The 16,105-nt window shown below is 58.7% G+C and overlaps 1 protein-coding gene across 1 annotated transcript; it reads left to right on the plus strand.

Moving 5' to 3' along the window:
* Nucleotides 1-307: 307 nt before the first annotated feature.
* WNT2B (Wnt family member 2B) lies at nucleotides 308-15,417 on the plus strand. The gene is made up of 5 exons (XM_032203246.1): nucleotides 308-471; nucleotides 11,280-11,500; nucleotides 13,526-13,803; nucleotides 14,267-14,531; nucleotides 15,188-15,417. The coding sequence occupies exons 1-5, from the start codon at nucleotides 308-310 to the stop codon at nucleotides 15,415-15,417; spliced, it is 1,158 nt and encodes a 385-aa protein (XP_032059137.1).
* The last annotated feature ends 688 nt before the right edge of the window (nucleotides 15,418-16,105 follow it).

Below are 16,105 nucleotides of genomic sequence, written 5' to 3' on the forward strand. Positions count from 1 at the left end.
CAGCCCTCCATGGCCCGGCCCGGCCCCGCCGCCCGCCCCGCACCGCTCGGGGGGCGCTGAGCCCCGGGACCCCCCTCCCTTCCCCTCTCCGGAGCCCTGCCGCCGCCCCCCCCCTCCTCGCAGCAGCAGCAGCATGCTCCCGGGCGCGGGGGCGCAGCCGGGGCTCGCTCAGCCTCGCGGAGCCGGGAGCCGCGCACCGGGGCAGTGACGGGCACGGCTCGGCGCCCGCACCGCCGTCGCCCGAGGGGAGCACGGGCGGGCCCCCGGCCCCGCTCGTTCCTCCGGCCGGAGCGCGCCTCGCAGAGATATGCTGAGCACAAACCGCCTGGAAGCGCCTCCTGGGATTGCCGTGGCCCCCGGGCGTGCGGAGTGCGGAGCCTTCCCTCGGACGGCGGGCGCGGCCCCGCGGATTTACCTGCCCTTCGTCCTCATCCTGCTCGCCCTGCCGCCCCGCGCCGACTCCTCGTGGTGGTGAGTGTCCAACCGGGGAGGGGAAAAGCCCGGTCCCGGCCGCCCCGACGGGCAGGAGCTGAGCCGCGGCGCTTGGGGGGGAGCCGGGAAGCGACCACGGGGCCCCAGGCAGCGCTGCGGGACCGGGCAGGGCAGCCTCGGCTCCCCCCGGCCCCGGTTTCTCCGGGGGTCCCACGCAGGACGGGTCCGGTCCCGGTCCCGCCGGGCTCCGCGCCGCCACCTGCGCGGCCCTCGGGGAGAAGCCCGCGGGGGCTGCCCCCGGAGCCCGCTCCGCCGCCCGGTCCTTTAAAAAGCAGAGCAGGATCAGTGCCCTCGGCACGGGCAGGGGGAGATGGGGCTGCCCCCGATAACCCGCGGAGGGCAGCGTGGTTGTCCCCAGCCTCTCCCGGCTGCGCTGCGGCCCCGGCGCTTGCACGGCGGCTGCTCGTGGGCTCCCGGGGCTCTGCTCTCCCTCCCCGGAATGAGATAAGGCTCCGTGACAGCTAGAAGCGATGCCATAGAAAATGCCAGCGGAGCTGCGGCGAGAAGAGCCACGCAGCCTCCTGGAAATTAATCTCCTTCTCTCCTAATTGCTGTCACAATGAAAATTCGTGTCTGCAGAGTGAGGGTAATGAGGAAAAGTGGGAATGGGAAGTTTTTCAAGTGAGCCTGTGCCGCTTCGACAGTTCACTAACGCTAAAGGGGGGAAGAAAAAAAATACACGTTTGCTGCCGAAAAGTTCTCAGTATCCTCCCGTCCTGTAACAGCCCTCTCTAATTTCGTGGAAAACACCAATTAACACGCCAATCCCATCATCATTAGCACATCGCGGTGGGTGAAGCCGAATTTAATCAAATTCAATCCATCTGACACCGAGGGGGGACCGGTGGCTCTGGAGCTCGTTAAGTGCCGCTGAGCACGGCCCGGGGCTGGGAGCGCTCCGAGGCTCTCGGCGAGAGCTTCCCGGGACGGGGAGAGGGGAAAAGGGGAAGGGAAAAGAGGAAAGAAGGGGAAGGGGAAGGGAGCGGTGCTGCAGGGGCAGCCCGGAGCCCAGCCGGCGGCGGCGGTGCCATTCCCGGCACTGCCCCGGGAGAGCTCCTGCAGCCCGATCGGCCCCCGTGGAACCGAAATCAGCGGCTGGGAGAATGAGTCACCGGCCACGGGGATCAGGTTGATACAGGGCTGGCCTGGCTTCCAGCCGCTATCTGCCCCCACCCATCAGGGCTGGCGAAGACAGGACAACATCTGCGCGGAAGGTGATGTTGCTGATATGCTAAAAGCTGAGGGAGGAAGAGGCTCAGGGTAGCGGGGAAGCTGGAATATTTCTCATCAGTACCAAGGAGGCAGGAGAAGGAGAGGGAAGCTGCTGGAGTAGGCGCGAGGGGTAAAGCGACTGGAAAAAGACCAGGCAACGGCACGATCACAAAGTCTCTGCCCAGAGCTGAACTGTTCTGCTCAGGCACCCCGGTACCAGCTCACCAGAGTGAAGTCTTTCTTTAGGGACAGCGTGAAAAACATTTTCCTTGCTTTTGAACCCCACTTCTCCCCACAATGGCCGTGGTGTCGGCCCCAGTTCCAAATGCGCGTCTCTTCCCAGCAAGCGGGAGCAAAAACAGCCACGTTTAAGCCTCGGTAGCTGTGGCTTATTTGTAGGAAGCTAGATTTAGCTCGCACAGCAGTTTGTGTTCTCAGCTTGCAGGCTGACTCCCCGGCTGGCAGCCTCTCATTTGAGGCAGAAAGAGGAGCTGGGGGCAACCTGGTGATGGGGGCAGGGGCTCAGCCAGGGCACGGAGCAGAGCCCCCACCCAGCCCAGCACCCTCCTTAAGCCACAGCAGAGCCCAGCACGCTTCTTTTGACCTCTTTCATAAAGCAGAATCGGTCCCAGTGTCCTTTAGATACGACTTTTTTTTTTTTTTTTTTTTTAATTTAAACCAAATTAAACAAACTCAGAAGTTCACATTTTTCGTTGCACTTTCTCTTTTTGTTTAAGGCCAGAGCATTCCTCAGAAGACCTTCATCGAAACAAATGCTTGTCCGCAGTACATGTCAGTTCTGATCAAACAGCGTGTTTAGATGAAATTGTGTTTTACTGAAAACGGTTTCAGCCAGCTGTGGTTTGGGAAAAAGTTGTTCAGTGATTTGCATAGGTTTCCAAGCACATCTTTAGCACTACTGATATTACAGTAAATACATTTGGTGGTGCATCATCGTTCCTTATTTTTATTATTATTGCCAAATTCTTCTAGGGATTCACACACAATAAACTTGTGGAAATAGAGGAAATGCTTCTCATTTTCAGAGTCAAGTTTTAAAGTAGATTAGTAGAAAAAACTGGGTCGCTTCTGATCAGAGTACATGGAAAGGAAATATCAACCAAATGTTTCTTCTAAACAACTGCAAATTATTAATTTTTGGTGACGTCAGGCACGGCCCCGCCACCTCACAAAAACTTCAGGAATTGGTGAACTTTGGCGCTAGAAAAAATGTCCGTGGACGTGCGTGTGCTTGGGCGCGTAGTGGGAGAGAGGAGCGGGGGCGAGGGCTGGGGTGGCGCTGCCAGGACCACCAGCGGCCGCGGGACGGACGTGGCTGGGGGAGCAGCATCCATGCAGAAAGCTCCCAAACTATAAAACGTTCCTTAGCAACCAAATACCAGCTGAAACACAGAGAGAAATTAAAAAGGAATGCAACGGGAAAATCCCTAAATCCCGTTTACACTCGAGTGCGTCCAAGGGTAGGGAGCGCAGCAGCACCCGCAGTGTGGGGCCGGGCGGCAGGGAGCTGTGCCCAGCGCAGGCCCGGCCGCGCCGCGAGGCAGCGTCAGGCCCCAAAAGCGGCCTCCAAAATTCCTTCCGAAAGATTTGGAAGATTAGACGAACGTTGCTTATAAACATAAACTGTGCAATAAACAAACTCGGTGTAAATAACTAAGTAGAGTTTACTCGCTGTTGAGAGCCCCGCTGGTCGCTCTAGTGTGGAAAGCCATTTCAGACCGAAGGTTTGGTTAAGGAGGAATGTACACAAAGCTGCATGCACACACACCCCGCGCACCCCACCCTCACACGTACCCGCTTGCCTGCAAACCCACATGAATCCCCCCCACCTCCCAGACACACCAAATCCTCGTTAGCTAACTTGTTTATTGCTAACCACAGCCCTTGGAAACTACAAATATTTAATTTCATCTGGCATCGGAACAGATGGGAGGCATCAGGCTCCCGAAGAGATAAAACAAATCTGGGGAAGGAAGAGCGGCGCGAGTTTGTGCTGGGGCCGAGCAGCGAGCAGGATCTGGCCACGAGCGGGGCTCTGCTGGGAGCGGGGCAGGTCGGGGCCTGGAGCACGGTGTTTGGGCACGGGACCCAGGCAGGCATCGTGGGGGATGCTCGGTCCCATCAGGCAGCCAGCGCCACGCGTCAGCTCCCTGCCTTGGCCTGCCAAGGGGCCCGGGGCTCACGGGCAGGGAAAAACGTGCTGAGGGCAGAAAAAAACACGTTGTGGAGAAAGCATGCGTTACGCTCTCCCTGCTGGAGTAGCCCCAGGAGAGGGTGCCCAGCCTTTGCCCCGTGCCTGATGAAGCCACAGGCACAGTACGTGGGGACGGGGACACTGTCCCCGCAGTGGGGAGGCAGCAGCAGTGGTTTTTGTCGCTGCTCAGCTCCAGGGCTTGCCCTGCATTTCCATCCCAGCACCAGTGCCGGGTCCTGGTCCAGGTGCCGTGGATTGGCACAAAGAGGGACGGAGAAACAGAGCCACGTGTCCGCGCGGTTATCGGATAGACGAGCGAGGCACTCGTTTAAACAGGCATCACACTGAGGTGTGTGGGAGGGGAAATAGCATCAATAGGAATGTTTGAAATTAAGCCAAGGGAAAGACAGCTGCGTGCGCGAGCCTCCCAGGCAGCCGGCGTAACCCTTTGGGGGAGCGCGGGCGCCGCCGGCTCCCCTCGGTGCCAGCCTCGGGTGGGCAGACCCCCAGCGACCCGTCCGGGCCTCACCGGTGGAGGCTGCGGCTACAGCTCAGAGGCCGGTGGCTCCAGAGGCCCCGATGCTGCCAGGTACCAGCCGCTTCCCTCTGACACCGTCCCCACAGCCGCTCAGCTCCGGGGCTGTCCCAGGCACGTTCCCGGGACGGGAGCTGCCACCCGGGGAGTGTGAGCAGTGAGCGGGGGTCTGGGGGGGCCCAGCGCTCGTCCTGGCAAAGCGCTCTGCTCGGTGTTAGCAGCGGGAGGTCAGCGACCAGGAAGTCTTTATCCCCAAGTGCTCCGTAGCCCCAGCCATCCGGGGAGCCCTCGCTTTGAAAAATAAGTTTCAGAGTAACATCAGACTGATGGAGAATGAACTCCCTGGCCCCTGTAGCAGCGCTGGTGTTCTGCGTTGGGAGTGTATTGGAACAGATGGGTTCTCTCAGTCACTCCACTCAGTTATAATAATCCTAATTGTATTTCTTAGTTCATTTTTCATTAGGGTCACTTTCACCTATAGGAAGTGTCTCTTAAAAAAGAAACGCGCAAGGAAAAAAAAAAAATCCTTCTGCTTTCCCGAACTCATTAGCTTTTACTATTACTAAAACCAACTTCAGCAGCACCTACAGAGCACCGTGAAGTGAGACTGTGCCAGGCCTGCTGAAACAGGCGTCCCCTGCCACAGCACACGCGATACGCCAAGGACAAGAGAAGCTTCTTTGCCACCAGCGACTGCATTTTCTCCACACCCCTTGGCAAAGTGCTTTGGGATTTGGGGATGGGAAAAATAAATTGTTACTTGAAAGGATAAAGCATAATTTTGATGAGCGCTTTGGATTGTGTTCCTACATCAGCTGGCATCTGTCAGAGGAACAGTGCTAGGTTGTGGCTGTTATTTCAGAAGGCCCCGGGGCCCTTTTCTCCCTCAGCTTTCCTAATTACCACCCCACCAGCTCCGCAGGCGCACCCAGCACCCCCCATATCCCACTGCCCCCAGGGCATCCCCATCTCCAGCTGCTCGCCCACACAGGGAGGTCCCAGAGGGGGGACCCCGACAAGGAACCAAAGGCAGGCGGTGGGGAAGAAGGGTGGCACACAAGGAAAGAGATCACAGCACAGAAAATGAGAAGTACTTGAATGGCACTGGTAGTGGCCCAGCATTATGATATTAAAAACCATTCAAGTGAGACTAACGCTCTCAACACACGGAGTAGTGGCTCTAAGTGAGGAAATTAGGACTATTAATCATTCCAAGGCGTTAACAATTCCAGCAGGCCAGGATGGCCCCGTTCCCAGCGGGGCTTAATAAAATACTCAGAGTTTACAATAATAAAATAATATCTCAAATGTCTATAGCACCTTGCAACCCAAAGCGCTTTGCAATTGGCTATAAATTGTCCACCCACAGCCATGGAGAGCAGGGGAAGGAAAGCACAATCTCCATGGGAAGTATGCAAAGCACTTGAGGAGGCAAAATGTTGTCAGGCTCTCCGGAATTTGCTCTTTATCAGATAGAGAGACAGGGATGTTGGATTTGATCCTATCTGGAAGGTTCGTCTCCCAACCGAGAGCTGCCTAGGGCTCTCCAGCCTCCCACCAAAACACAAGTTTCGTATCGGCTCCTTGGGAAGGAAAAAGAGCAGAAGCCAACAGAGCTTGGCTCCCAAGTCGGTCTTTCAGGACTACCAGCGTGCTCATGAGAGCAGTGGGGAAATTAATTGGTTTCCCTGGGGGAAGGACCCCAGCAGTGCCTGATAGCCCAGCCGAGCCAGGCAGTGTTTTCAGCTCCCTGTCAGAAGCAGTGCCCCAGGAGCAGAGGGCAGTGGCTGAGCTCCCCCGTGCCAGGCACCTCCTGGCCCCCGCCTGCAGGGACAGAGCCTGGGCAAGGGCACGGCAGCGGGCACCCACCCGCTGGCCATTGGGGTATCAGGTTCAGAGGCATGCCTAACGCATGGCTGAGAACAATTCCTCAGCTGCCTTGCTTGCTTTTTTTGGTTGTTGTTGTTGTTTTAAACGTGGTCTGGCAAACGGAGAGCCCCGAGCACGGCTCTGCAGCAGCGCGCAGCTGCCCGTGTCCCTGCCCTTACAGCAGGGACAGGGAGGGAGCCTGCAGGAAACCACGGGGAGCAGCTTCGGCAGCAGGGGTCCTGGGTTTAAGCTGACCTGATCGTCTTCAGCAATCTTGGTGGGAGAGGCCAGGCCACGAGTGGCAGCTCCTCAGGTCACAGGCTGTTAGATGGGCTGGAGAAGCCGAGCCTGGTGCCTGCCTGGAGACCTGCTCCCAGCTCCTCCAGGTCGGAGCAGCATCTCTCCGCGATTTCAGAGCCACAGAGCTGGCTGCATCTGTCAGGAGCAGGCTTTGTGCTGCCCTGTCTGCCCCCGTGCACTTCTCTTCCCACCCTGCACAGCAGCTACAAGTACTTCGCAAGGTGTTTCAGGATCCTCAGGAGGAAATGTTAACCTGCCATCATTTTTCAGCCATTAACTCTCTCTGCACTAACAAATGACAAAGCAAAAGCCTCGTGCCTCAGCTCCCTGCACGCCAAAGCAGGCAGCAGCCGCCGCTGCCCTCACTCAGGATCTCCCCGCGGGGATGCTCCGAGCATCCTCTTGTCCTGCGTCATCAAACTTGCTCATGTGGGCATCCCTCTCCCAGGGTAAATTTAACCTGTGATTATTCTAATTCAAAATTCTGCCTTTAATGGTATTACAGAATCACACAGAATCACAGAATTTCTAGGTTGGAAGAGACCTCAAGGTCATCGAGTCCAACCTCCAACCTAACAACCTATTGGTACAACCCTGATTCCCCACGGTGGGAACTTCCAACATTTCCACAGTTGATTTAATCATAACACAGAGCACAAAAAAATTAAAATTTTTAGATTTGCCTTAGAATGGCAATTCCAAAACTTTGCCTCTTGAAACTAAATAAAGCTCAAATAGTGTTTTTTTCGATGCCATATAAAATATTAGATACAGCAGTGTCTAATATTATTTTCATTAGAAACTGAATCACAGCACTCATTTCTCAACACCGCCTTAACCTTACAGAGAAGTTACAAACTATAGCAAGTTCTGGGTCCTCTGAAATTTACCCATTCCCATGAAACATTTTCTTTCTTCAGAACTCATTTTCCAGGAGCCATTTCCCACCAGATACCTGCTGTGGGGTCCAGACAGAGGCACGACCCCGCAGGAGCCCCTCACCCTCATTGGGATCTCAGCACACAGAGCAGGCTCGCGCCGTTGCCTTGGTGAGGAGCGGTTAGGAATTAAGCAAAATTAGGAGAAATTTCTTTACCGAAAGGGTTGTGCAGCATTGGCCCAGGCTGAGGCAGGCAGAGCTTCGCTCGCTCCAGCGGGAGAGGTTCCCGGCCGCCTATTGCCGGGCGCCTTGGACTCTGGCGGAGCTCTGGATCTGCGCACTGCCACGCCTGGGAGCCAGCCCTTCTCCTCAGACTTCTGGTCTTTCTCGCTAAAGAGCTCAGCAGCAGGGGGCTGGTGCCAAAAGCACAATTTCTCGATCCAGAAAGAGGTTCCCAAACACCAGGAAGATGAAGTCAGAGCAAGGCATGTGGACCTCTGGTCCCGGGGACACCGTGCAGCACATCCCCGGACCCTGCAGCCAGCACGCAGTGGCACGAACGCCCCCTTACCCTGCAGGGAGGGGAGCAGCAGCGGGTAGGAGAACTCTGAGCTGCTGAGACTTTGCACCAGAGCAGCCCTAACCACGGGCAGAGACGTGATACAGGCCACACAGCTCTGTGAGAGCACCCCAAGGAGCCCACGAGCCCTGTGGGGAGCCAACACGCTGCCATGGGAAGCGCGGAAGCAGAGCGCGCACAACGCAGGGGCGAGCACTGGGAGGGGGTTAGCACAAAATGCACGCTGCCAAGTAAATAGATGCGTCTGCCTCCGATTTGCATGTTTATCTTAGAAGCAATTTAGGTTTCTCCTTGTTTACAAGAGTAGAAGTCAGCAGACTCTTAGAGTAAGAAAAACAACTGGGAGCCAACATGTGACAGTTGTCTCCTGTTCTCGCAATGCGCCGCAGCAGCCAGCGCTTGCAGGCTATTGAGAAAGAGCTGGGCTCGCCTCAGCTGCATCGCCGGCTGCCTGAGGGCAGCAGATTTCCTTGCAGAGAAGAGAAAAAGGGAGCAGGAAGCTGGGACCACTTTACCTCCTCTCCGCCCAGGCTCTGGGAGCACTTGCCTGTGGAGCACGAAGTCTGGTCCGTGCTGGTGCCGCGCGGGTCGCTCCTTGCAGGAACCGGGGATGCACGGAGGTGCAGCAGGGCGAGCAGCAGCACGGTGCTCCCTGCACCGCTGGGAGCTGAGCTCCAGGAGCAGAAGGGAAATGTGACACACGGCACAGCACGAGGCCATCAGAGGGACCAGTGCCAGCCCCCAAAGCTGAGCTGAGCTGAGCAAACCCCTCTGTCTGTAGCAAAGGGCTCTGCAGAAACTGCGGGGCTCGTTATCCCCACCTGCACATAATTAGCCATGCCCACCCTCTGTCCTGGCTCCTCCTTGCTGCAGGATGCCCACGGGGACGTGCCCTGCCTCTCTCCATCACCTGTGCTTCTCCGCACCCAGAAGCCCAGGGCCAAGCAGTCCCCGAGGACGCAGCAGCACTTTGCTCTCGCAGCTGTTTCTGAAGTTTGGGGTAGTTCCTTCCGGCTGTAAAATGCAGATTCCCCAAGAGTAAAGCACTTCACAGAAATTTGCCACTTCCAGCACGACTTAATTTCTAAAAAATGAAGCAAAGCATTCTGATAGGGCAGCTGGGGACTTTTCAGAACATCCTTCTTATTTCCTATTTCAATGTTTTTGAAATGTCATAGATTTTTAGAAATAAGATCGGAAGGGATGCTTTAATCAATCCAAAACAAATGTTTGTTGTGTTTTTTTTTTTCCCCTCCCAAAATTCTGCTTGGCAGGAAATTTTTCGATGTTCTTGTCTTGCTCCATTTCAGAGTAACTGAACCCCACTGGAGACTTTCCCATGAAGTGGAGGAGCCAGGTCTCACCGCTACAGCCGTGGGCTTTCCAAGACAAAAGAGGAAATTTCTCCCCTTGTGCCATGCCACTTTCCAGTGCCACAGCCATTCGGGGAAGGGTTTCAGTCCATGACTGCAGGTGAAAGCCTGCAGGTACTGCTGCAGATCATCTGCCTGTGGTGTGCAGCCACAGCCAGAGCAGAACAGGGGACAGCAGCGAGGTGCTTGCTGCAGGCAGGTGTCTGCCCTCCTCCTGTGCCCTCCTTCCACTTTCTTGCTGATAGCGTTTGCTCAGATCTGGATATTTGGCAGAAGAATTAATAACGGGAGAAGTCATTAGCTCAGCGTGTAAAAAGGGGGAATGCCTGGTGCTTGCCTTGTCTGGAGGGTTTCCCTGGGTCTGGGTCCCTGGGGTGGTGCTCGGCACTGCCGTGTCCCCAGGATCCCTGGAGTGGAGCAGAGCCCCCTCCCCTGCCCAGCATCGGGCAGAGCCCCCTCTGACATCCCCCCGTGCCAACCGATGGGGAGGGCTCCATCGAGGAGCCTTTCACCTCTTCCAGCTTTCCCTGCATCTCCCCCTCTACCCCAGCCCCGGGCAGCTCCGGCAGGGACACTCACACATCTCCATCCCCAGCAGGGACACGTGCACGTCCCTGTCCCCGCCTGGGTCCAAGCGGGCTGAGCTGGGCCAGGCATGGCCAAGACCCTGCACTGCCCTCACAGTCGCACCAGGAGCACGTAGCCTCCAACCCTCCTCATCCTCCTCCTCCACCACAGGGAGCCCCCACTGCTGGTGGGCAAAGGGCACTGGGGAGGGCCACGAGGGAGCCACCACCACGGCTGTGCGAGGGGAGGCTGGCGAGCAGGGCTGCAGGAGTAACTTTCGCTGGCCCTCGGCGCCGTGGCTCGCAAAGCCATGGGGAGCTGGGTTTGTTATCCTCAGCTCCAGCCTGAGATGACCTTGTGCTTCTGCCAGCATTTAAACAAAATATTTTTTAAAAAGGGAAAAGATCCCATTGCTTTCTGTGTTCGCAGGGCTTTCCTGAGCTATCTGTGAGGCCGATAGAAATGATAGAACATAGCCAGAGAGAGAGAGAGACAATGAAATGTTGCCCAAGTTTATTGCCTTTTATTATTACTAAAGGGAGGGTCTTATTTCCATACTGGGGGTTTGAAACATTTGAATCCCACCCAAACCTCTTCCCTTCCAGCCAGAAGCACAGCTCCGTGGTATGTGGCAAAAATCATTCCCCGGCACAAAGCAGCCTGCGGCTGGCTGGGGTGAGCAGGCGGCGGAGGCAGGGGCTGGATGGGGATGGAAAATTCCACCTCGCCTCCATTGTCCGCGCTGGCCCCAGGCAGCAGCGAGGGCTGCTGGGTGCAGAAGGAGTCGGGATCCCCCTCAGCTCCGTGGAAGGCTGCCCGTTGGGATCAGCGGGCCGCACTAGGCTGTGTTTGTGCATTGTCTTTCTGCATCGAACCCCTGCCCACCCCCTGCTGCACGGCAGGAGGCCGAGATGCAGGCAGCACGCGGGCAGGATGGGGGATGCAGCCTGGCCCTGGACGTCCACCTTCAGTGGTGTGTCCATCATCTGCTGCTGCCACAGACCCCCGTCCCCACAGAGTGCCCCAGCCGGAGGGGAGGGTGGGCGGCATCACGGAGCCACCCCAGCGCTGGCTGTGCTGGCCCCAGCTCGGCTCCATCCCGCTGTGCTCAGCAGGGCCAGGCTGCAGCACGGGGCTGGGATGGAGGGACGGAGGCTGGGAGAGTTCCTCCGCTGCCCCTGGGGGCTCCCCTCCCGCAGAACAACCTCCAACCCCCCGAGTGCAAGGTGCTAACGCCGGCCCCGTCTCTCCTGCAGGTACATCGGGGCGCTGGGCGCAAGGGTGATCTGCGACAACATCCCCGGGCTGGTGAACAAGCAGCGGCAGCTGTGCCAGCGGTACCCCGACATCATGCAGTCGGTCGGGGAGGGAGCCAAGGAGTGGATCCGGGAGTGCCAGCACCAATTCCGCCACCACCGCTGGAACTGCAGCACCCTGGACCGGGACCACACCGTCTTCGGCAGGGTCATGCTGCGAAGTAGGTGCTGCCCCGCGCCCTCTGCCCCCACCCGGGGACGTCTGCGCCGTGATGGGAAACGCAGGTGGCTACGGATGCCACTTGTTTAGCAGTAATGTTTTGAAAATGTCTCAAAAAAGAGGGGTGGGATTAAAGATCTTGGTCCCTAGGGAGGGTGCCGCATGCCGGCCCCGCTCCCGGAGGCCTGGGGACCGTGCCTGGCCTCGGTGTGAGGCTGGGAGCATCTCTGCTGCCGCTCGCTGCCGTGCCCGGTGGCTTGGGTTACTGCCAGAGGAGAGCTTTGCCTTTCCCTGTAAATTAATCAAGCCGTAATGGGAGCAGGCCACTGCTTTTGAAATAGCTGCACCAGATGAGATGGAGCAGGGGGAGCACTGGGGGAGAAGGGGGAAGGAGGAGACACCTCCGGAGAACAGGCTCATATGTAAACAGTAATGGGATATATAAATATTTGGAGAGCAGGGTTGGCCAGGAATCAGCAGTTCACGTGGGAACTCGCTGTTCCCTTGCATGGCAAGGGAGGCAAGGCAGAGCTCAGGCTCCAGCCCCTGCTTCGGGCTTCGACCTGCAGAAGGACGGCGGCCACGAGGCAGGCTCCAGCGCTGCAGGGAGGGCAGGGACCAGGGCTCCAGGTGAGGTCGGGGACACCGACACGGTGCCCACAAAGCGCTGAAGGTGGGGTGGGGCGCTCAGGGTGCCAATAGCCCTGCTGCAGGCCCTGGGGACACCCGCCCGTCCCCGTCTGCAGGCCGGGACCTCGCTCACTGAGCCAGGCTCAGCTCCCAAATCCCCGAGGTCAAAATTCACAGCGTGGGACCCAGTCAGGGGCTGGGGGGGTGGGAATCAGGAGATACGCTTGCTGAAGGATACCCACGAACTGGGTATTGCCCGGCTGTATTTCCCATTCCTGACCCAAGGGATGAAGAGGAAGGGCAGGATAGAGGCGGGGATGGGGATGGGGGCACTTCCAGCGCAGAAATCGCCACGTGGCTCCCGCAGCCAGCAGGAGCGTGGGGAGCGCATGCGGTGCCCCGCTGCAGCGCAGATGCTGCTCCCCAGGACGTGACGGGCCGGGGCGCATCCAGCCATCCCACCCCAAATCAAACGCGGCTGGGAGCAGGAGCAGCTTGGACGCACCGGGAGCCGCTCATCTGGAGGACACGTGAGCGGGGACGGCGCCGGGGGCTCGCTCCTGGCTGGCGGGGGCTGGCGAGCGGGGCAGGCCCGGAGCAACCCCAGCCGAGGGGAGCTGCGAGCACGGGGCCATGGCGCTCACCCCGCCACACCGTGGCCTCATCCTCATCCTCGTGTCCTGCCACAGCTCCAGCCCCACGTCCCTGCTCCAGCCCCACGTCCTCTCCCAGCTGCTGAGGACAGGGGATGATGAAAGCTCCTCTCCCTAGCCCCATCCTGCCAGGCCCAGAGAGAGCTCTGTTCCCTTTGAAGTTGCTTTCAAAGGCTCTCCGAATGGAGCCTAGCATGGTTTTGATTTGCAGCTTCTTTTACAACGTTATAAAAACAGCTGCGAACTCAAAGCAGAGGCGCAGAGCGCCAGGCAGCACTCTGGGCCGTGTGGGGAGCCCCGTGGCAGCCGTAGCCCTGTCTGTGGGGACAGCAGCACCCATGGGAGCCGCCTGTCCCCGCGTGCCCCGGCGCTGCCACCACCCATGCTCAGCACCCATGGGTCTGGCTGAGTCAGGACCATCGGGGGCCAGGCTGGGAGCCCCGTCAGCAGCCTGGTGCCAGCACCCAGCGGGAGCTGCTGCTGTGGGGGAGAGGGGATGGGGTAATGGAACGGGGTAAGGGAACAAAGCAGCAGCTCAGTAGCATGGCTCAGCCCCCTCCAGCCGCTCCGTGAGCTCAAAATCCCCCTTGGGCTGGGTGCTGAGCGGTGCGGGCAGCAGGGACGGGCAGCGCTCAGTTTGTCTTGACCCAAGGTGCCGCCAGCTCCGCGCCCCCTTCCCCAGGGCTGCCCGTGCCCAGGACGAGCCCGTCCCTCACTCCCCGTGCCCTGTCTCCGCTCTGCAGGCAGCAGGGAGGCCGCCTTCGTCTACGCCATCTCCTCGGCGGGGGTGGTGTACGCCATCACGCGGGCCTGCAGCCAAGGGGACCTGAAGGCCTGCGGCTGCGACCCCCTGAAGCGGGGCCGCGCCAAGGACGAGCGCGGGGAGTTCGACTGGGGCGGCTGCAGCGACAACATCAACTACGGGATCCGCTTCGCCAAAGCCTTCGTGGACGCCAAGGAGAAGAAAGTGAAGGACGCCCGGGCGCTGATGAACCTGCACAACAACCGCTGCGGCAGGATGGTGAGTGCGGCGCTGCCGGGGACGCCTTCACACCACGGGGACCGCCTGGCCGTGCTGCCAGGAGGTGTTCCCTGCTCTGTGGTGGCAGGAGGGACAAGGGGGGACAGAGGGGGACAGGTCATGTTGGGCAGGACACCCACCCCCCAGCGCCCCTCCGCAGGCTCCAGCTGGCATCAATGATCCTGGGACTGTTCCTCAGCCCGCAGCGCTCGCACTGCCGGCAGCCCTCCCACCTCTGCCAAGCCCGATTCCTAGCACTCGTTGCCCCCAGGGCCCCACCGGTAGCCACAATCGCAGTTCCCCAGGCTCGCTGTGGGCTGTTTGAGGGAGGGGGCTGGGAGCAGGCTGCCCTCCGGCACTGGGGAGCCCGAAGCGGGGCAGCCCCGGGCGGAGGAGCTCTGCGGGGCCAGGGGGTGACGACGTGGGGCGAGCGCAGCTCCTCAGGGCCTCCCTCTGCTCGCAGGCTGTGAAACGTTTCCTGAAGCTGGAGTGCAAATGCCACGGCGTCAGCGGCTCCTGCACACTAAGGACTTGCTGGCTGGCCATGTCAGATTTTCGGAAAACAGGGGACTACCTAAGGAAGAAATACAACGGGGCCATCCAAGTGATAATGAACCAGGACGGCACCGGCTTCACCGTGGCCAACAAGAACTTCAGGAAGCCCACAAAGACCGACCTGGTCTATTTTGAGAACTCGCCTGATTACTGCGTGATGGACAAGTCAGCAGGTAAAAAAAAGCACCCGGGATCACCTAAAAGCAGCTCTTCCTCCCCTCCTGGCAACCCTGCAACTCCCAAACAGTCCAGCCTGGGATGACAGCTCCCAAGCCAAGCAGAGTGGGCAGCAGGGGCTGAGCACCCCCAGGGCCCTGGGGAGTGCTGGCAGTCACTGTGCCAAGTCCCCACAGCACACCAAGGTGTGCCCACCTGCACAGAGCTGGATGGGATTTGTCCAAAATCCCCAGGCTTTACACCAAAGACCCGAACCTTGTAGGCCTCTTGTAGTTAACGCAGCACGGAGCCTTGCTTCTGCTGAGTGAAGATCCCTCAAATAAAAAGCCTGCTGGTGGGCCAGCCTGGGGCATCTCTGAGCACAGAGGGACGAGGGGCAGGGCAGGCAGTGTCTGTGCTCAGCCCCGGCCAGGAGGGTCAGTGGCTGTCGGAGCCTGGAGCATGGCAGGGGCCGGGGATGCTCCCCAGTCCCCCTGGTGTAGCAGCACACCCGGGTGTGCTGTACCAGAAACAGGGAGCTTTCATCTGCCGAGAAAAGAGCCCTGCGGAGGGCTCAGCTGGTAAATATCATCTGGGGGAGGCACAGGAGGGAGGAGAAGGAGGAGGAGGAGGAGGAGGAAGGACCTGACTGACTCTCGCTTCCCTCCTCCAGGCTCCCTGGGCACAGCGGGGCGCGTGTGCAACAAGATGTCCCGCGGGACGGACGGCTGCGAGGTGATGTGCTGCGGGCGGGGGTACGACACCACGCGCGTCACTCGGGTCACCAAGTGCGAGTGCAAGTTCCACTGGTGCTGCGCCGTGCGCTGCAAGGAGTGCGAGGACACTGTGGACGTGCACACGTGTAAAGCCCCCAAACGGGCGGAGTGGTTGGACCAGACCTGAAGAGAGGAGAGCAGCGGAGGGAGGAGGCAGCTGCAAGGCCCCCCCACCACCACTTTCCAATTTTGTAAAACACCCGTGCCCTGCGGGCCATGGCGTTCTGGGAGCTGTAGTTCGACTGCATGGCTTTTATTTAATTAATTCTGCGAAGCACTAAAGAAAGGACTACATTTCCCAGGAGGTACTGTGGACCCTTCTCATTGCTCAGCAAAACTAATCCCTTCCCTAGGAGGAGTCCGCGCTCCTTGCTTCAACTGTGAAACTTCTGTTGCCTGTTGTTCTCTCCGCAAAGGGACGGTGCACCTGATGGACTTGGAGCACCCAGCGCCAGGATGCAATGCCTGAGGAATGCTGCATCTCGCCAGAGAATTTACAGGGAAGTTTCACCAGCAAAACACCACTAGTTCCGAGTAACAAACTCCCGCAGAAAGCACTCTTGCTTTTCCTTTTTTTTTATTGTTATTTTTGCAAGGCCAGAGGAAGGGTGTTGCGAATTCTGACGTTCCAAGATCTCCACGTTTCCCCTCGAGCAGTCCTGGCATACTGACCCCAGCTGCACTACTGACGCTCGCTGAACGAGAGCAGCTCCTGCAGCCTTCTCCCATCTCCCCAGGGGGGATGAGGAGCAGAGTTGTGAACTGCCAACTGAAGCCTGAATGACTGCAAGAAGACAAAGGCTACCCAGAGACGT

Source organism: Aythya fuligula, chromosome 25 (genome assembly GCF_009819795.1).
Source record: "Aythya fuligula isolate bAytFul2 chromosome 25, bAytFul2.pri, whole genome shotgun sequence".
Classification (NCBI taxonomy): domain Eukaryota; kingdom Metazoa; phylum Chordata; class Aves; order Anseriformes; family Anatidae; genus Aythya; species Aythya fuligula.